The 22144-nt window shown below is 38.5% G+C and overlaps 2 protein-coding genes across 3 annotated transcripts in view; both read left to right on the top strand.

Annotated features, from left to right (window-relative positions):
* Positions 1-253: 253 nt before the first annotated feature.
* Positions 254-7037, top strand: LOC124138106 (cleavage and polyadenylation specificity factor subunit 4-like). 2 transcript variants are annotated; one of them, XM_046504652.2, is made up of 7 exons: positions 254-462; positions 1280-1483; positions 2210-2305; positions 2797-2890; positions 4637-4778; positions 5998-6057; positions 6250-7037. In XM_046504652.2, the coding sequence occupies exons 1-7, from the start codon at positions 360-362 to the stop codon at positions 6322-6324; spliced, it is 774 nt and encodes a 257-aa protein (XP_046360608.1). In that variant the 5' UTR covers positions 254-359; the 3' UTR covers positions 6325-7037. The 2 variants fall into 2 exon arrangements, with proteins under 2 accessions (XP_046360608.1, XP_046360601.1); XM_046504645.2 differs by having other exon boundaries at positions 5995-6057.
* An 8502-nt stretch (positions 7038-15539) lies between these two features.
* LOC124138096 overlaps positions 15540-22144 on the top strand; it is a 29142-nt gene continuing 22537 nt past the window's right edge. Inside the window, exons 1-2 of the mRNA XM_046504633.2 lie at positions 15540-15699; positions 17228-17301. Coding sequence (XP_046360589.2) covers positions 15638-15699; positions 17228-17301 — 136 coding nt within the window. The 5' untranslated portion in view covers positions 15540-15637. The remainder of the gene's footprint in view (positions 15700-17227; positions 17302-22144) is intronic.

Genomic DNA, 22144 nt, shown 5'->3' with positions numbered 1-22144 from the left:
TTACGGATGTCGATGATAATGATATGACGATGATTTTACGAGCTCATCTGTTCTTGCCGAATTCGCACTCACGGCTTACCTGTAAAGAGATATATCAAATGTGATGAAAATAGAGATAGTGATAATGGGCCCCTAAAAGATGTTCAAGAAAAAGCTTGGGAATATAGGGTATTTCTAACAAAGTTCTGGTTCATACAAGGAACATCGCAATCTTGTCCGCTTTTGTAACACAATCCGGAATTTATCATAACCTTACAAAGAGGTCGCTGATCATAAACTTCCGGTTCCATTTGTGCATGTGTTTGAACATTGGCTTATATCTCGTTTTGCTGTTCCTGAAAGAGACATAAACATTCAAAATGCAGGAGATTGTGGCGCCCGTGTATAATATAACGTTCGACATAGAAGTTGCCTTGGATCAGCAACTAGGGGCCCTGCCGTTGCCTTTCCCTGGCATGGACAGTGAGTGTTTGGCGTTGTGTCATGCCGCTACAACGTGATGACAGAGGTGTTTTCATTGACATGTCAACTGCTTCTTATTTCTTCTGTTTATCTTTACTTCCTAGATAATAAAATTGAGCTTTATTTAAATTACTTGACACTCTCTTAAGGATATATGATAAATTAGGAATAAACGTTCACAGAAAGAACAGTGGATTTTATTCATACCAGAGACCAACTAACATGCCTATATGATAGTATATCGTCCCTGTTCATGCTGTATTATGATTTGAGTACCTACTGATAAGATAATCGTATTATGTAAATTTTGATGTGGTAAATATTATCATACTAAAAAACAGGTAAGACTTCTGCCCATACATATCCCCTTCAAAAACATATTGAGGATTGAGCGGCAATGCATGCATATTATTTAACTTTTTGAGTCGTGCCCCCCCCCCACCCCCCCTAAAATAAGTGCAGTTGTGTATAAAGTCTGGCCACATGGTGTGGTCTCAGAAAAAGGCGAGCAGAGACGAGTAAGCTTGGGGGTCATTGGCTGTAGTCTAAAAAGCTCATGGAATCTAAGATTTCCCCTGATTATGATCATGATGATCCTATGTTTTTCAGCACCCAACCCATCCTTATGGCATGTATTCTGCGTTTACCCACTGCATTATTGTTAGCTGATGCAGACACATCTTGATATCACTGAAAAACTTTTGTAGTCAGTGTGTAACCCAACTTACTTGTATATACATGATATATAATGATAAAATCAAGTGTTGTTTTACGTTGTTTTATATCCCTGTTGATTTTTCCCAATTGTGAATTTCAGAATCTGGGTCAGCAACATGTATCTTCCATCTACGACATCAGTGTAACAAGGGCACGGCATGTCCCTTCCGTCATGTTCGAGGTGACAGAACAGTTGTGTGCAAACATTGGCTTCGTGGACTCTGTAAGAAGGGAGATGACTGTGAATTCTTACATGAGTATGACATGTCCAAGATGCCAGAGTGTTATTTCTATTCCAAATTTGGTAAGTAACTAAGGGGATGGAATGTAAGTATTTACATGCTGAAAGTCAAATAGTCCAAACAATGGCATTATATAAGAACCAAAGTTTCCATTCAGTTATAGATTTACCGGTTCACTGAGCAGCAGCACTTGAAAATACTGGTACATTCAATATTTTGGACTGGAGTAATAGGGTAACCAGAGCTCCAGATAAGCTTCGTATCTGCGTGAAATACGCATCAGAAATGCAGAAATACACAGTAAAATATATTCCAAGCGTATCAAATACGCAACGAACATTACAGATAAGCTACAAAAATAAAACTTGTGCGTATCAGCAAAATATTGTGAAGTAACCCTGCGTATTCGATTAGCATATCAGCAACTTATTTTGAAATTATAAAGGGGCATTCCGTCAACCTTGCCAAACTCCATGATGACAATTACATCATGATCATTTGCCATCACACTTTCTTGTGGAAGTATCGTGGTATTTTTGAGTCCTATAAAGCTCTCGAACCCACACGACACAAGTTTGCAGGGACTAGATGAATAGTGTTTTTAAATATTTAACTTAAATACCCACATGACCTGCATCACATCAGGCTTTCCTTCCCACATTAAGCTGACATGCTGTGATATAACTGTAATACTGTTTAAAAGCGGTGTTAAACCCAACTCACTCCTGCAATCTTGTACATATCGTACATTTTATGTCAATTATTATGCTTTCTGTATTTATTTTCAGGTCAGTGTAGTAATAAAGAATGTCCGTTTCTTCACATCGATCCTGAAAAGAAGATGAAAGATTGTCCATGGTATGACAGAGGTTTCTGTCGTCATGGTAAGTAATGGATGCCTTCTTATTTCAACCTACACAACACACTTGATTAAAATTGGTATAACATTGCCTTCAACATTTTAATAGATAGAAATTGGACAAAAACAATATGAATGCACTAGTTTTACTGATGCATGGCAGTACAATAGACCATGAGTCCAGGTTAGGGAACACAGAGACATTTTACAGATAATTTTGATTTTATCAGAAAAAGAAGTATGTAATAAAGGGGTAGTCTAAGGCGCTGCAGAGTTGCATCCCTTGGGCACGCCAGAAACCTATGATTGTGAGTTTGAATCCCAGTTCGACTCGATTATGTTTCTAGGTTTGTCGGCACCATACCCATGCTCGTGGGTTTCACCAAAGTGGTAAACGTCTGAGATCTGCATCACTTCAGGCTTTCCTCTCACATCAAGCTGACATGCTGTGATATAACTGGAATACTGTTAAAAACGGCGTTTAACGCAATTCACTCACTCACTTTTTCTCCGCAGGTCCTAATTGCAAGAACAGACATGTGAGGAGACTGATCTGTCAAAGCTACGTCAATGGCTTCTGTATTGAGGGCCCCAGCTGTAAATACCAGCAGTAAGTGTAACTAGCATAGATGACTACTGTATTGGACGTAATAAGCGCCCAGGGCACTCTTAAAATTAGAAATAGGGGCCTTTTGTTAGAATATAATTTTGGTGAAAAAAAAAAGAATTGAAAGATCGTAAATTTCGTGGTTTATGCAGACAGCCAGGGTGATACAAAAGAAAAGTCTCTGCGTATTATACACGACATATTTTTCCAGAATTTAATTGCCCGTAATTAAGGGTGCATGTAACACACGAGTGTGTTTTATAAACGAATAAATAAGTCTTGTGTACATTGATCAATCGGAAGAGGTGCCAACTGGGATTGTTAAACAGCCACTATATAAACAAATAATACTGTGGGCGCTTATTAGAGTGGAGCGCTTATTACGTTGAAAATGGTAAATACAAAGGAGTGGTATAGGTAAAACAATATAGAAACAATGTGTTATTAGTGCATAATGACAATGAAATGTATTTGAGTCATTAGCCCCTGTAATACAACTGAATGTACTAATATTTACTTGTTTGCTGCATTTAGTCATATGATTTATGTTCAGTTAACATTGTAATGAGATTTGTTGAGTTGTAAGTCAACACTAAAGTTAAACCCCAACCTTAATGGAAGGTGTTCCTCCATGCTAGTTTAAAGTTCAGAGGTAGTTCATCACCTTTTGTTTACATTATAAAAAAAGTGAGTCATGACATGAAATTTTGCACTTAAAGAAGCCTTGGAGAAAGTTTGCACTTTAGGCAATGTTAGGAAGCCATTGAAGTGACCTGAATGCACGTGACACTAGTGTTGCAACTACCAATTCAGACTTGTGCGTACAATAACAAAACACAGTGATGCTAAAAGTAGCATTACATCAGCCTCCTTTTGGATGAAGCAGTGATTAGAGTGAGTGCTTGATAATCCTTAAATTTCTGATCAAAAAGGTCCTTGGGCCGACTCGGGTTTCTCAGTATGGATAGTATTTTGATGGTGTTCCACCTGGATGACCAACTCATACATTGTATAAGAATGATAAGCCGTGGATAATCATGCACGCTTACAAGTTCATGAAAGTGACAGTTGGAATGTGATTTCTAATCATGCAACCTCGAAAGATTTAACCGAGAGTATTCTGAACGAAGTTACGGGCTTTATGACTGAATCTATGCAATCTAGGTCATCTATTAGCCATTTCCGTTTTCACATTTTTAATCGATAATTTGTCAAAATATGTTTCAAAGCGTAGTCGTCAGTTTGAAACTAGTGCCGTAAAGCATGAGAAAGCTGCCTTCTCAAGTTCTGATTGGCTAGTGTAGACTTTTTGTCAGTCACATGTTTGTCGTAAAGGGGCTACTAACGGGATCGGGTGGTCAGGTTTGCTGACTTGGTTGATGCATGTCATCATATCCCAATTGCGTAGATCGATGCTCATGATGTCAATCACTGGATTGTCTGGTCCAGACTCGAATATTTACTGACCACTGTCATATAGCTGGAATATTGCTGAGTGTGGCGTTAAACAACAAACAAACAAACAAACATTCCATTGGTTGGTCAAAATTCGCGAAAGGTCGTTCTGACGTGACTCATAATAGGATGTCCTCAGATCTTTGTTTAGCAGTTGTGACAACTATGATCTGATTTTAATTAGATTGGTCACTTAAGTATCCCAACAAGCTCCGATAAGACTGAAATACAATTCAAACCAGCATACAACCATCATTCTGTGGATCTTACAACTTTTGTGTTGTCCTATTTCAGTCCCAAGTTTGACTTGCCAGTCAGTGACCCAGTCCAGCAGGCCAAGAAGGCGTCCATTGTCTGTCACTTCTGTGGAGAGGCAGGTCACAAAGTTCTCAACTGTACCAAGATGCCCAACAATGTCAAGATGGAGCAGATCATGGTAATGTCTTTTGATGTACACCACCTTCTCTCTGGTGCCTGATTGCATTTACTGTTGTACTAATGCAGTCACTATTATAGGAGGCAATAACAATCTTTGATTACACAGATTTGAAAGACAGCTGTGTCATGCTCAGTGTCGGAAATAACTGCTTGCCCACCTGCCTGTGGCTGGTAACTTTACTGTCATGCTGCATAAAATTGTCCTCTGCCTGTCTGGCAGATGATCTTAAGACTGCTTACATACCCAGTTTTATTATAGCTCCTCATAGATTCTAACAGAATTGTCTATTATTTCAACTGAATTGAATCAAGACAGGATTTGTATGTTATTGTTTGTGTTTTTTTTCAATATTTATAATGTCTGAATGTGGGTAGGTAGCTTTGAAGATCGGCAGGCAATACTTATTGGTCACCTGCCAGACTGTCTTGTTGGGTTTTATGATTATTTCAAACACTGGTCATGCTATGGTGTTTATTTAATAATCTGGATTGTTTTAATCATCTGATCTGTTGCCTGCTGCGCATCGTCAGAACACTGTGTTCCTCCATCACCTGTCAATACACCTGGCATCTCTGCAGTGTCAAAGTGACACGTCAAAAGAGGCCATGCATAACTTAGGTAGTCACATGAACTTTGAGCAAACCCTACTGTTGCCTTATATCAAAGCTATGTGTAGAGTAGATGACAGTGAGACTCTGGCACATATTGTACAAGAAATATTGCTGTTTGTGTGATGTAATAAGAGTGTTCATTCCCCCGTGAAAAGTGTCATTTATGTATAATTGTATTCACAGGTGAAGGGCGCAGATAGTGTATTTTGAGAAATATTGACAGTGCTCTGTTTTATTACAATAATAATTATCATGATTATTATGTAATTAAAATCTCAGTTTACTTAAACAAACAAACAAATGATATGAAACCAAAATCTATTATTTGAAACATGACCAAAAACCTCCAGTATGTCTTCCAGAGGCTTTTATGCATTCGGAACACACCAGGGACAAAGAATAAATATATATCTCGGATGTTTTTTGTTATTTTTCAAATTTGTATTGGTAACCATGGTAACAGGGACAATCAGTTTGTGTACCTTTCTTTGTTCATGTTCTTGTGTCTCTTTGTTTTTCTTATGTTGCTATGATTGCTTGATATATGTTTTACTTATTTTGTTGTGTTTTCTTATCACTCTTACTTTGTTGTGTTTACTCAGCAGATGAACGATACTTCCATTTGTGATCAACGCCGGCCTCTCGATCAGGTCACATGTTACAAGGTGAGCTACTCTTTCTTTCTTCTATATATAGAAAATAACATTTAATATTTCCATCCCACCATGCAGAATCATTTGTTCTCAATGAGGGTTATACTTCGAGTCTGTGTAAATTTTGGGTACTTGCATTACACTTGCAATAGGTCTGCTATTTTACTCGATTTAACAAAGGCTTTATGATGTTTCATGTTTCAGTGTGGCGAGAAGGGTCACTACGCCAACAGGTGCACCAAGGGTCACCTGGCCTTCCTCAGCTCCAGTGCAACATAATGTTGTGTGTTACGTATGTTTTACAGCTTTGTTGCACCGTGTGGTAAACATGTTGTGACAGAACTGAAAAGAGAGAGTGAGTTGTGTTTTGTGCCGCTTTGAACAGTATTAGAGTTATATCACGGCATGTCACCATGATGTGGACGGAAAGCCCTAACTGAGGCAGATCAAAGAAATTTACCACTTTGGTGAAACCCGAACAGACAGGTATGGCGCTGACTAACCTACAAATATTATCTGGCAAATCTGTGATCTAAACCCATGATCATAGATTCCGGACACGCCAAAGGGATGCGACTCTCCACAGCTTATTGCCGTCTGAACTGTTAAGAGAAACTATGTGTTATAATGATGCTCCTAATTTCAACCAATGGAAATAGTTGATTTCTGTTAAAATGTTACGGTATATGTTTATTACCGGTGACTTGGAGTGGAACGCTGGATGCTGTGTGAGATCAGAGACCGTATAATAGATCTATTATATGGTCTCTGGTGAGATGTTTTCCATACACAAGTGCTGCAGCCAAAGGATTGTTTCTGAAGAAAGTTGAAGAGCACAGTGAACTTCATTAGTTACCTGATTTAAGATGATGTGACTTTTTGTTGATGATCTAGTCTTGATATTGACAACTCGAACACTCGTCCCTGACTGATGTATTTTCGCTTGTACCCAGAATTTGTTGATTTAAAAAAAGCGCAATGGCAATCTCAAATGGCAGACTCTGGATGAATATGTTTGGCTTCAAAGGGGCCAGTGGTGATTTTGAATGTATGTGATCAGGGAGGGGGAACTTTTTGAGAAATATTGCTTATTATAGTGGAGAGTTATGCAAAATATATAACATTTGTTATTATTTTTAGCATAAGCTACTTTGCAAATAGGTTCCATGTAAACAGCCATGAAAAGATTAACAAGCAGTTGGAAGGGTCATAAACAGAGTGATATTTATGTATATTTTCTGGGATGACATGGCTTTGGTGCTCCTCCCACTCCATGTTATAGATTACAATTCCCTTACTTGCATGGAATCGCATGGGATTGGTTTGTTTGTTTGTTGTTTAACGCTGCGCTCAGCAATATTCCAGCTATATGACGGTGGTCTGTAAATAATCAAGTCCTGACCAGACAATCCAGTGATTAATATCATGAGCATCCATACACGCAATTGGGATACGATGACATGTACAAACCAAGTCACTGAGCTTGACCACCCGATCCTCGTAGTCGCCTCTTACGGCAAGCATAGTTGCCTTTTACAGCAAGCATGGGTTGCTGAAGACCTATTCTACCCTGGATCTTCACAGGTCGAATCACATGGGAACTGTATCATGCTGTAAACACAGAAGTTTACTTGAGTTGAATGCTTCCAGGTTGTCAGCATAGTAAACTGGGTGTATGATTTGTCAATAACAGACCTTCAGAATTCTTTCTCAATTTGTCCACATGGTGGTTTAGTTAGTTATTTGTAAATAATTGTATCCTTCACCTGTAAGGTATGATACAACTGTGACTTGGAAAGAATGTCAGAATTTTTCATTGTGAATATACATAGTGAGCATGGAATGTATGTTGGTGACATTTTGTTATAAATCATAAAAATTAAAATAATAAAAACAGTTTCAAACCCAAAAAACAGTTTTTGATATTTCAGTGGAATATTTCAAGAGGCAACGTTCCTGCAAATACAAGAAGAATTATCTCAGTGAGGCCTCAAATATCCAAAGAAACATGAAACACATGTGAGCTGTGATTTATTGTATGTTAAAATCAGTGTTTCCAGTCCTGTGTAGCGGATTAGTTGCCTTATCTGTGCTTGTAGACCTCCGTGCCTTAGAATCTTTTCCCCCAAGTTAAACAGTTGGATTTGGCAGAAATATGTCCCAATTGTTACCATGTTTCGTTTTGTGCTGTGTTTACATCTGACCACACTTCGTAACATTATGACAGGACAGACAGGGTTTGAGTAGCTTCCCTTTGATAAAGTGCAGCTACTCTAGCGGGCAGACCGATGGATTAATGCGAAATGCAAGTAGAAAGAATGAAATATACAGTCTGCAAATGTTATTTTACCTATATGTCGTACCCCATGATCTAAAAGACCCAATATATATATTAATTGGCACATTCCAGGAAAACTTGCAATGTTTAGGTCATGAGAGATGAAAACAGGTTTTTCAAAGACAGAATTTAAGAATGACATTATATGATAAAGAGGTTATCACGCTTGTGTGTTTTGGGATGGTAAGTATCCTGTATTCAGAATAAACGCTTTATGTATCATCTCGCCAAGGCTCACTAAATACAATGTGTACATTATTCCTAATACAGGGTAGGCTTATTTACCATCCCTCTACACTACAGTCTTCAAACCTCTATAACAGTGTCTGTTTGGGTATGTTTACATGGACATCCTATTTATAAAGCTCAATATCTATGCAGATCAAACACTACTGACAAAGGTATTCAATTAAAGCATGGAAAAGATATCTTGAAAGGTGCTTGAATATTGTAAGTTTATATGGAATCATGCTACGTTGCTGGAGCTGGCTCACCTGCATGTGTAGTAAATTGTTTATAAAATGTCAATGTAGCAGGGCGTGGAGTCATCCCATAGATGACATCCTTACCTTGTCAGCTTGCTGACGGGGTTAACCTCTTTAGTCATGTGGACAAGGCGTCCGACCTCGGATCAGAAGGTCCGTGGTTCGAATCCTATCACGGGACTCGGAAATTTTATGGCCGCTACATTGGCGCCCAACGTGGGGCTGAGCACGTTCATATTAAATTTGAGCAAAATAAGCCTCAGTACCCTACTATGCGGCCCGGGACGTGCCTTTTGTTGACGGGGGAGTATGTAGCAGGGCGTGGAGTCATCCCATAGATGACATCCTTACCTTGTCAGCTTGCTGACGGGGTTAACCTCTTTAGTCATGTGGACAAGGCGTCCGACCTCGGATCAGAAGGTCCGTGGTTCGAATCCTATCACGGGACTCGGAAATTTTATGGCCGCTACATTGGCGCCCAACGTGGGGCTGAGCACGTTCATATTAAATTTGAGCAAAATAAGCCTCAGTACCCTACTATGCGGCCCGGGACGTGCCTTTTGTTGACGGGGGAGTATGTAGCAGGGCGTGGAGTCATCCCATAGATGACATCCTTACCTTGTCAGCTTGCTGACGGGGTTAACCTCTTTGGTCATGTGGACAAGGCGTCCGACCTCGGATCAGAAGGTCCGTGGTTCGAATCCCATCACGGGACTCGGAAATTTTATGGCCGCTACATCAACAAAGACAGACACTTAAAAAAGTTTTCTATATGTCTGAGGACTGATAACTTTAAGCACAAAATCTTTTGATTTGAATACAACATGAGGTCCACAAGGAGTTCAAAGCTCAGTTGAGAAGGTGACATACATTTTTTCAGCAAAACTTCTAACATTTAGACATTTTTAGGTACTGTTAATAAAGTTTTATAGGAGACATGTCTTCACACAAACATTTTCATTATTAATCTTTTTGTCCACAAGTTATGATGCAAGATTGTAAGCATGCAATCAAATGAACAAGAAACACACTATGGGCAAAACATACCAGTTACTATGGTGGAATAAGTGATGGGTGTCCAGCAGAACCCGTGTTTGATGCTTGTCTCCAACCTATGGTGGACCAAAGGAAGCGTATGGAAATCCTTAAAACAACGTCAATTTTACAAAATGGGTAGTTTCGTATAAGTAGGTAACGGACATTTCAGTAACGTACATTACAAAACCATTAATACGGTTTGACATTCATCATTTTAGACAGAACCGTATAAACAGCTGTAGTTTGTAAAGATTCTATCAGCGACTGTGAATGGTTTACAAATGCTGTTTTCACGTTTAGCACGTGGCTGTGTTTCTACAAAAGGGTTAGCACATTTCAGTTAAGATCCGGGGTAAAATAGGTCTTCAGCAACCCATGCTTGCCGTAAAAGGCGACTATGCTTGTCGTAAAAGGCGACTAACGGGTCGGGTGGTCAGGCTCGCTGACTTGGTTGATGCATGTCATCCATCTCTCTTGCGTTGATCGATGCTCATGACGTCAATCACTGGATTGTCTGGTCCAGACTCGATTATTTTAGACCGCCGTCATATAGCTGGAATATTGCTGACTGCGGCGTTAAACAACAAACAAACAAACATTTCAGTTTTACGATAATTCTACTCTTTGTACAAATCCTATTGGCTGTAGATATGAAGATACCAATGTATACCCTTTCATGTGAACTTTGAAGGTCAGCTTGTGTAGTTTGTCTTATTAAGTGACATTTGCTCAATATAATATCTCCTCACTTGTCATAATTTAGGTAATGGACATCACGCCAATTTGTGGGACACATTATGAACACACATTCTGAAAAAGTCAGATGACAATTGAAGAGAAAATGGTGTAGCATAGGATATAAGGAATGTTTCATTATGGCCACGCATTTCAATAAATGTCGTTTTTGGTGTTGAACTCATTAACTGGACAGTAACATACACATAAATTGTAAAACTACAGACGAACTATTCTACTTGTGAAAGTTTTCTTGTTTGTTAAAGAACCCCTGCCCTTACACTGCCCTACAATGTATAATTGTGTTAAATTACTAATGATCCATTGTGTAAATGTGCCAAAAGATGGACTATACCTCTGTATTAAACTTGGAGTGGTAACGTCACGTCGACAACATAATCAAATCCTTTTGGTTTACCTGCGGAATCGGTTTCAGACTGCAACTTTGACAGTTCACAGCATCGCTGGCTGATCAGCGCAAGGGCTGTGGGGAAACGATTATACGAGAGCATATACATGCGACCGCGACCATGGGCAGTTTTGCTGCCACCACACGAAATGCACGTACCGCATGGTCAAGACAACATCTAGGATCCAGGTTACAGGATCTTGACAGCAGTGATGGGTGGGGGCGTCAGTGCTAATAGCACCCTCTAACACATTCGTCTAAATGCGGTGCTTCTAAACAAAGATATAATTAAACTCATAACATATATGGCACGTTATTAAAATCATCCACAGCTGTATTAAGTTCTATCCATGAAAATCTGTTTCGACAAGCATTGGCCACTTTGTCCTGTAGGTTGGGGCGAAATGACCAATGCTGTGTTGCGATATTAATGGATGGTCAAGACCATTTTGTTCTGCAAGTGTAAAGGCCAATGTACGAATTCAGTTGAGGTCAATCCGTAAAAGATTCATTGCATAGAATGTGAGATTCGAATGTGTCATATATACTCAACAACAAAAGTTCCTGTGACACCAATATTTTAGCTTATTTTTCAAACAAGTAAAGTTTGGTTTTCAATATTGTAGTGCATGCATTGGAATCAAGTCATAAAAACGCAACTGCTACAGAAATACATGCATTCCATGCAAAAGTTGACTTTTATGCAAGTCCCATGCATTCCACTACCCAAGAATGGGTATAAAAACATATGCGTTAACGGGATTCCATATGCATTGTTTAGCGTCGTGCTGACAACAACCACTCCGAAAATGAGCGTCTGCGAGCCATTGGTATGCTTGAAGCAGGATCGAGTCAACGTGATGTTGCAAGACATTTAAACGTCCACAGAAGCACCATTTGGTGTTTTTGGCAACGATGGCAACAGACGAATGCAGTCAGAGACCATCCTCGGAGTGGCAGGCCACGCGTAACCAATAATCGACAAGACAACTGGATTCGAACAACACACCTACGAAATCGATTCCAGCAAGAAGCATCTCTGGCCTTAGACGAATATCTTTACAAACCGTACGTCGTCGCCTCAGATGTGCAGGGATTGTCGCCAGAAGACCCGCCAGACGTCCCATTTTGACAGGTGGTGCAGTGGTGCAGACAGCGTCAACGCTGGACGGCCATACGGTGGGGACAAGTTCTATTCACTGACGAGTCTCGTTTTCACCTCAGCCACAGCGATGGACGGATTCGAGTGTACCGACGTCGAGGTGAACGTTACGTCAATCATTATGTCATGGAAGAAGATCGGTTCGGGGGCGGCAGCGTTATGGTATGGAGTGGGATTACAGCAGACAGAGGACCCGTTTGATAGTGGTAAAGGGAAATCTCAATGGACAGCGCTACCGCGACGAGATCATCGGCTCTGTTGTTCTACCGTTTTTGCGTCGTCATGGCCCAGGCATTACCTTTCAACATGACAACACCCGGCCTCATATTGCTCGACTTGTTCAGGATTCTCTTCAACAAAACAACGTGAATGTCATCACCTGGCCGGCTCGCTCCCCTGATCTCTCACCAATCGAGCACATATGGGATGAGATGGATCGGCGCCTTCCACGTCAACCACGTGATCCACAGACACTCCAGGAACTTCCAAACATGCTCCATCAGATATGGACAGATAACCCACAGGACTTTGTGCGACGCCTGGTCCATTCCATGAGACGAAGATGTGTTGCTTGCATCGCAACCAGAGGTGGACACACACTATTGATTTGTAAATTGACATTTTGGCATGTTCATGTTTGTTTGTTTTTTATGAAATCACGCATTTTCTGAAATCAGTATGGCAAATTAAACCATTTCAACACTTACAGGAGTCTTTTATCTGTTGCAAACCGAAATTATTTTAGATTTGGTAAAAAACTTAACTTTGCATTAAATCTTATTCAATGTCACAGGAACTTTTGTTGTTCAGTTTAGGTGTCAATACCTTCCTAAATCTTCCTAATACCCGATATTTTAACCTGTCTTTTAGCGTGTGGTTGGAATGCCTTCCTGTGAATTTCATTGTCCCTTGATGCTTGACGAATAGATTTTCCTGATTTGAGATCCTATGGTGCACGTTTTTAGGCTCCGCATCCATTTTTACTTTAAACTCAACACTCGCAAGTCAACAACATATGCCTCATATATGAGTGGGGAAACTTTCTGTGGTACTTTCTGGGGCTGGGACGGGTAACTCGGGTACCCGGGTCGGGTGGGTACTGAGTAGGACCCGGGTACCAACAAGATTACCCGGACCCGTGGTTAGTCACGTGATATATTGTTTAATGACAATTTGTTTTTATCTAGAACTCTATGGTTACACTAAAGTCACCAATGTTCGCATTACTTTCTGACCATGCACCCATTCCTTCTGATTTTTCATATGGTTGAATAAAGATATAACTTAATTCAACTTCAGTGTATGAATGACCAGATTGTTTAATACATGTATCTAAATACGTTTTGACAGGGCTATGCTAAAAATGTTCCCAATCGGACATTTTGAGACATCTCCTGAGACCTACAGTGGGTACCCGGGTAGGGTCGGCTAATAGGGAGGTGGGTACCTGGGTAGTAAATTTGTACTAGTCCCAGCCCTACAAGAAAGGTTCAACAAACATGACTCAATTTAGTAATCGGATATTCCTTGTTAAGATTGATTTATTGATTGTTTGTAGCTAAAGCCTCACTCAGCAATATTCCAGCTGAATGTAAATAATTGAGTCTGGACATCATGAGCATCAATTGAGATACGATGACATGCATCAACCAAGTCACTGAGCCACACCACCCAATCCCGTTAGTCGCCTTTTACGACAAGCATGGGATGCTGAAGACCTTCATCTCATCCAACACCTACCTTGATCTTGAATGCGCTGATTGTTGTGGATGTTTCGTTAGTGATGATCATCCGTAGCTTCATCTTGTCTCCTGATACTGGGTGTGTGTCCACTAGTCTACAGGTACAGAGGGAATTTGGGGTAAACTCTAAACAGTATTTCAGTTATACAGTGGGTACCCGGGTAGGGTCGGGTAATAGGGTCGTGGGTACCCGGGTAGTAAATTTGGACTCTAGCCCTAGTACTTTCGTGCACATTTAATAACTGAGAAGGGATTCTGCTCAGACCCGAAGTTGTATGATGTTAAATACCCCTGTCAGTGCCTCACCTGATTTCTCACCAAGGTAAGTACGGCTTCTAGTCAGATTAACTATGTTCATCAGTGTGTCATCGTCGGGTTCGGAAAATAAATTAGCTTGGTTTCCCGAGCAGAAGCATTTGTTTGTCAAACTTCTCTTGTATGGTGGATTATGATTTCCCCCACTGACGCACATGTTAGACCGTCTACCAACATCCTGAAAAACGAACAAAATCAATCAAATCCTATGGGAAAAACGTTCCCCGGCTCCTTTTCTCACAGTGACACTACCACTGGATGATTAAACAACACGTAATAACTGGGCCTCGAACTGTGGCATGTTAACCCCCAAAAGACACTTGATGCCAACGCGTTTTGTAAGAGTACAACTGTTTTGGATATCAACTCTGGAACCAGAGCCTTATTGTAGTCTGTCTTACAGACCCTGATACAAATATATATCAAATACAGCCCATGCAAGTCTATAATGTTTGGCAAGTCTAGATCACTGCAGTATCTGAAAATGAAGAGAGTCACTGGGCTCCTTTTTATTATATTTTTATTAAGATAACTAAACAACTGGTTTTTTATGTACGATATGTTCATTTCAGAGACTAGATTTTAGTCTAAGCCTTATTGCTGCGCATGCTCCACGGGTTAGGGTTAGGGTTTCTATGACAAACAATTTAGCTGTTGGGTTTCAGCTAGAGCTTTGGAAACCTTGTGTCTAACATCTTTATGTCTCCAACTGTGTTTTAAGAGTTAAATTCAATTAGAATTTGCTACTGTTTGTTAGAAAAACTTGTCTTTTACCCCGTTCACATGCACAATATTTACTAACGTAAGTAATTTTATACGTGTGTATGTGTAAATACACTGTGTTCACATGAAAATTAACTTAGGTGTGTAAATAAAGTATGTAAATTTTGTAAGGCACACATACTCGTCAGTCTGTTCACGACTTTCAACACAAAACAGGCTGTTTTCCAAAGTTGAATGAGAAGAGAGTTACTTCACCGAAACTTTCGCGTGAAGCAACATGTGTTTGATTTAAACCAAAAGAAAACACCGTCCGCTCAACCACGGACTTGTAGGTTTGCTGGAACAAAATGATTTTCAATTATTTATTTCATTAACATAAAGTCTAAAGATTCAGTAACTAAAGGTTCAGGTGTAGTAAGATATTTCTCAAGAAATATGAACTATTAAGAAGATGTATATCAGTTTAAATGCAAATTATATTTTGGGAGAATGAATTCTCTTTCATATTTCGTTTATGAAACCAGCAGCATTTTAGTAAAACCTTTGTTGTTGACTTCCTAGTTGAAGGCGTTTTCTTATTGCGTTTAATAGCTCTCGACTCACTGTCATGTCGCGTTCGGAGCATATCACAAAGTTCATGTCACCATGAACGAAATTCTACTGAGGACACACAAAGGGGAATATTTACCTGGAGAGGATGTGTTTGGGTTTGTAATTTTTGAAGAATCCATTCATGTAGATGCATACAGTGCCGTGCATTCGACCCATGATGTGTACGAAGTATACATGGATATGTATTTATATTTTAATGACATCAGCATGATCAGTGTAACTGTCAGGTCAAGTGTAGGTCATGGCACTCTCGTCACCAAGGAAGCTCCACCCTGTATACGTAGCGAAATTGTAATTTTGTGTCAAAGTTGGAATAGAAATTGTAATACAATTTCTATTCCAACAATTTGAAATTGTATACCAATAACTATTTTGATCATTAATGAATACGTTTTTAAAGTCCTTTCATTTCAGTTCACTGACAGTGTATCATCTTTATCACAAACCTTTATAGATTGTATAGTGTTGTAAATATTTGATAAACAAACAATTGAAGATAATTCAAACTTTTTTTCAGTGAATAAAAAAGTAAAGGCTACCAAAACAGCAAACAAAATCTGAACAAAATATTCACAACCGTTCCCTTCTCTGTTACCGTGGCATTGCATCACCTCATTGAAATTCAGTTAATCTGAAGTATGCATGGGATTGAAACAGAGCTCCAGATAAGCTGCGTATCTGCGTTAAATACGCATCAGAAATGCAGAAATACGCAGTAAAATAAAATCCAAGCGTATCAAATACGCAACGAATATTACAGATACCCTACAAAAATAAAACTTGTGCGTATCATCAAAATATTTTGAAGTAACCCTGCGTATTCGATTAGCAAATCAGCAACTTATCTTCAAATTATAAACGGGCATTCCGTCAACCTTGCCAAATTCCACGATGACAGTTACATCGTGATCATTTGCCATCACACTTTCTTGTGGAAGTATCGTGGTATTTTTGAGTTCTAGAAAGCTCTCTAACCCACACGACACCAGTTTGCAGGGACTAGATGAATAGTGTTTTTAAATATTTAACTTAAATACCCACATGTGTAAAAACTAGTGGGTAACAGAAATTTGAATACCCAGATAGAAATACTGATACCCAATGATTTTGAAATGCATGGGTAAAATACCAACAACACCAAAAGCTTATCTGGAGCTCTGGATTAAAGTTTCGATAATGTGGCCAAATCTGGTGTTCAACAACCAGGATGCGATTTCCCATTGACAGACTGCACTGTTGCAGGTCAAAATCGGCTTGTGCAGTTTATAAACAGACTGCATTGAGTGCAGTGGGTAAATTATTCCACAAATAGGCAATATAGATATCACTTGCTTCAAATATATACCATGTATACAAGATCTAAACAAATTTAAAATAAAATTACTTTTATTTCAAACAATGTTCATGTTTACATCCTGTTAACATGGTAAATGTCCACAACAGATGCCTATCTAATATATACATGTTAGCCAAAGGTATGTTTAAAGTGTAACATGGTAATCATCCTGAGATTATGATCAAGTGTAACCATGGTAACAGTGATGTTGAAGTGCAAATGTACTTGTCCCAAGACACAGCCACTGAACATGGCTACCTTCATAGCTATTGTCTTCATTGTTTCAGTGTTGTGTATTTGAGCATAGATGATCCAACAGCAGGGCGTGGCATCAAGCTTATATTCAAGGGATATGAACACTGTAAGTATACAAGCTTATTATGTATTGTAGTGATGAAATATGATCAGAGCTCCAAATAAGCTGCGTATCTGCGTAAAATACGCATAAAAAATGCAGAAATATGCAGTAAAATAAAATCCAAGCGTATCAAATACGCAACAAACATTACAGATTCGCTACAAAAATAAAACTTATGCATGTCATCAAAATATTGTGAAGTAACCCTGCGTATTCGATTAGCAAATCAGCAACTTATTTTGGAATTATAAACAGACATTCCGTCAACCTTGCCAAACTCCACGATGTCAGTTACATCATGATCATTTGCCATCACACTTTCTTGTGGAAGTATCGTGGTATTTTTGAGTCCTATAAAGTTCTCGATCCAACACGACACAAGTTTGCAGGGACTAGATGAATAGTGTTTTTAAATATTTAACTTAAATACCCACATGTGTAAAAACTAGTGGGTAACAGAAATTTGAATACCTAGATAGAATTACTGATCATGCTGATCCCCAATGATTTTAAAATGCATGGGTAAAATACCCACAACACCAAAAGCTTATCTGGAGCTCTGATGATACTAATGTTTTTAACTTGGGAAACTTAGTCTCCTGATTAATGTTTACAAACAGAAGTTTGTGTGTGTGAAAATTGTGAAAACAGTTTGCAAACTAGTTTGGGTTTTCATAGTTTGACCAACTGTTGGAAAGTATTAGAATGGTTCTCTATCCAATATGTTAGCCAATGTTCTAGCATTTTCAAACTCGAATTTAACATGTGCATGGCTGTCAATCACAATATATGTAAGTTGGTTGAACCAATCACACGATTTCTACTTATATCTGGCTCAAAATGGTGTCAGCATCAATAATAACAGTTTTATTGAAGTCCATTTATTAAATGATAATGTTACTGAAATTTGTAAACAAAATAATAATGTAGACGAAATTTGTGAATGAAAAATCAATGTTAGTTTCTGTTATGAAAGAAAAAATAATGTCACTGAAATTCATTAATTACAAAATAATGTTCATAAAAAATAATATTTATGAATGAAATAATAATGTGACTGAAATCTAAGATTTGAATAAAAATGTTCCTAAAGTTAATGAAGGAATAACTAAAGGTTTGACTTATTTTCATCCTGAAAATGTGGGATTTTAGTTTACAAGTGCATTAGTCGGGTATCATTTCTAAAGTTGTTTTTGAGCAAGGTGGTTATACAGTGTCTTTTTAAAAATTTCCTCACAAGAGTCAGTTTATTTATCCTTTTTGGATAAATATTTCTCTCTTCTAATGAAAACAAGCAAACGTAAAACGAGATGAGATCACATATGGGGTATAACGGGTAGCTGGCAATAATTGGTCTGCTGGGTGGCTGCTTGCCAGTAAAGATGTTTTCAATAAAACGTTGCAGTCAGCATACCAATTTAATGTCAAATCATATCTTCCTCTCTCGTCAGTAGAGGCTGTTTCAGTATGTGCAGTTTTGAGGCAACCAGCATTATTTGATGATTGCAAACATGTTTACAAGGATTTCACATAGATTTATCATCCAAAACTGGCTTCCACAGGAGATATGGCTTGGTTGAGATCAAGGATATCTATACTGTAGATATCGCTGCAATGAAATTGCATCACAATGCTTTGCAGGCCACTATGACGTCATTGGTTACCATGACGTCACAATCAAATGACATCACTAATGGCTCTGCTACTGAAGCTGTTAAGCAGTACTTTTTACATTTAAGACACTGCTTATTACTGTCTACAAACTGACAAAGTTGGAAGAATGATGTTGGATGATAAATAAAATCTCACCCTTGTGTCTTTTGATATCAAATATATCAACACTCATTGATAAAAGTGGAAACAATCCTCGGCAAGCCTCGGAGTTTTCCAACTTTTATCAACTCGTGTTGATATATTTGATATCAAAAGACACTCGGGTGAGATTTTCTATTTATCATCCAAAACTGAGTTCCACAGGAGATATAGCTTGGATGAGATCAAGCGATATCTACATTGTAGATATCGCTGCAATGAAATTACATCTCAATGCTTTGCAGACAGTTGTGACATCATTGGTTACCATGACGTCACAATCAAATGACATCACTATTGGCTCTGCTACTGAAGCTGTTAGCAGGACACTGCTTATTACAGTCTACAAACTGAAAAAGTTGGAATAATGATGTTGGACGATAAATAAAATCTCACCCTCCTGTCTTTTGATATCAAATATATCAACACTCGTTGATAAAAGTGGAATACTCCTAAGCAAGCCTCAGAGTTTTTCCACTTTTATCAACTATGTTATGGAAATATTTTTCTGTATTTTCATTTTAGTTTTTGACATTTTCGCTTTCATTCTATAGCTATTTGAAAGTACATTTTCCATGTTTTTCGGTTGTTTTTATACATGATTTATCACATATTTGTATGACAAATTGTGTTAATTTGCAAAAGGTTACCATAAAAGTAAGTGAAATATCAAAATATTGAAAAACAGACTCCATGTCCCTTATGGGCCACCGTAATTATGGACATGTCACAATTAGAACTGCAATGTTCACAGTTCATTAATCATCAATGAGACAGCTCTGAATATCAGTAAGGACATATATATATATATATGAATATGAACAGCACTAGAAACACACCATAGCTGTTGCTGCCTTCTCCCTAGATAGTGCTCTGTCAGAAGACACAATGAGTCCAGAATATTTTTCCTGTTCCTCAGTTTGTGATAACTGACCACCAAACTTCCTTCCTCTTCCTGTTAGTCACTGGGATGCTACATAATGATGATAATGACAAGCACCATCGTTTGAATATGTTTTACTGCTGTTTGATCTCTCATTTGTAGTTTAGTGGGAGCTTGGGGAGCTGAAGAGTGTGCACTATAGGACTTCTGTTTCATGTTCCAAGCCTACACTGATATATTTTTCAATCTCATTAAAATCAGATCTAAGTTCTGGCTGCCGCTAAACAAAGATCAGAGGACATCCAATTATGAGTCACGTCAGAACGACCTTTCGCTAACTTTGACCGACCACTGAAATGACATACAAGAAGTCGACATCAGCCAATTAGAAAGCAGCTTTCTCGAGCTTTACTGCACTTGTTTCAACCTGGCAACATCCATTTCAGATTACGCTTGAAAAATATGTTGCCACAGTTCTCGATTAAAATTTTGAAAACTGAACAAACAAACATTTCGGAATGTCTGATATATGGTTGAGATTGTATAGCAGTGCTTCCCACGTAGTGTGCAACGCCTCCTCTGTTCAAATGATTATCCCACGGAAGTGAGAGCTAGACGATAACTTTGACGGAATCAGTTGTACGGGACATAACTGTCGTTCGGAATACCCCGTGTTAAGGTTTTCGGGGTTGCAAGATTAGAACATACATTCCGACTGTCACTTTCAGGATCTGGTAAGCGACGCTTTCATTGGTCGGATGAAAGGTCGTTCTGACATGACCCGTAATGGGATGTCCTCAGATCTTTGTTTAGCGATAGCGAGAACTAAGATCTGGTTTTAATGAGATTGATATATTTTTGTGATTGTCCTGAGAATCACCATTTCTTTTGCTGTTGTATGTTGTGTTATATTTTGTGACATACTCCGAGGAAAAACAAATCCACATGGGAATTGGAACTTGATTACATTGTAAATCAAAGTAGACACAATTTGTGGATAACAACTTCTTTAATACTGTAGAGGCGATGTTTCGGTATAGATCCTTATACCTTGCTTGATACAGCAATATAAGGATCTATACTGAAATGTCGCCTTTACAGTATAAAGAAGTTGTTATCCACAAATTGTGTCTACTTTGTCATCAGTCAACTTTTAAGTAATGCCTATCAAACAATTGATTTGTAAATGTGTGTGATAAATGACAAATCAGATTTAGTGTTATACATTGTCGTGTGATGCTAGTAAATTATGACAATATATTGGTGTTATTCATGTGTGTTGTTCTGAAGTGTACTGAACTTACGAACATGCACAGATTCAAATTACCAGACTCTAGAAACAAGTAGAAACTGGAATTAAAAATTTCCCAATTCAGGTTTATTTAATATTTTATTTGTATATTATTGCATGAGATGCCTCGATACCTCTGAATTTGCAAAAAATATTGACTTGAAGAAAAATTTAATCAAAGATATATCCTAAAGGTAGTCATGGCAGAGTCAACTGTCCCTGTCAGTGGCTTATCAAACCTCACTAATCTGGACAAGTCCATTTCCAGATTAACACATTTCCTGATTAATTAGTGTTGCTAGTGAGTTTTATCATCCAAAACTGGCTCCCACAGGAGATATCGCTTGGGTGAGATCAAGCAATATCTACACTGCATCACAATGCTTTGCAGACCATTGTGACGTCATTAGTTACCATCAAATGACATCACTAATGACTCTGCTACTGAAGCTGTTAGCAGTAATTTTTACACTTAGACACTGCTTATAATTAGTCTGCAAACTGAAAAAGTTGGAAGAATGATGTTAGATGATAAATAAAATCTCACCCTCCTGTCTTTTGATATCAAATATATCAACACTTGTTGATAAAAGTGGAAAAACTCCTCAGCAAGCCTCAGAGTCTTTCCACTTTTATCAACTTGTGTTGATATATTTGATATCAAAAGGCCCTCGGTTGAGATTATCTATATATCACCAGTTATCATCTGTGTGTGCAGCAAGACAGTTTGATATGAAGGAATTTCCTTCTCTTTTTTAGCCACACAAGGCTACACAGCCCAGTTTCCAAAGTATGCATGCTCTGTGAATGTTGGTTATATTTATACGTAGTTCAATAAACCAGGAAGGATAATCGAAATA

The sequence above is a fragment of the Haliotis rufescens genome, unplaced genomic scaffold (assembly GCF_023055435.1).
Source record: "Haliotis rufescens isolate VD_foot unplaced genomic scaffold, xgHalRufe1.0.p SCAF_40, whole genome shotgun sequence".
In the NCBI taxonomy this organism is placed as follows: Eukaryota; Metazoa; Mollusca; class Gastropoda; order Lepetellida; family Haliotidae; genus Haliotis; species Haliotis rufescens.
Note: the sequence above shows the minus strand (reverse complement) of the source record. Positions and strands in the feature narration are given on the sequence as shown.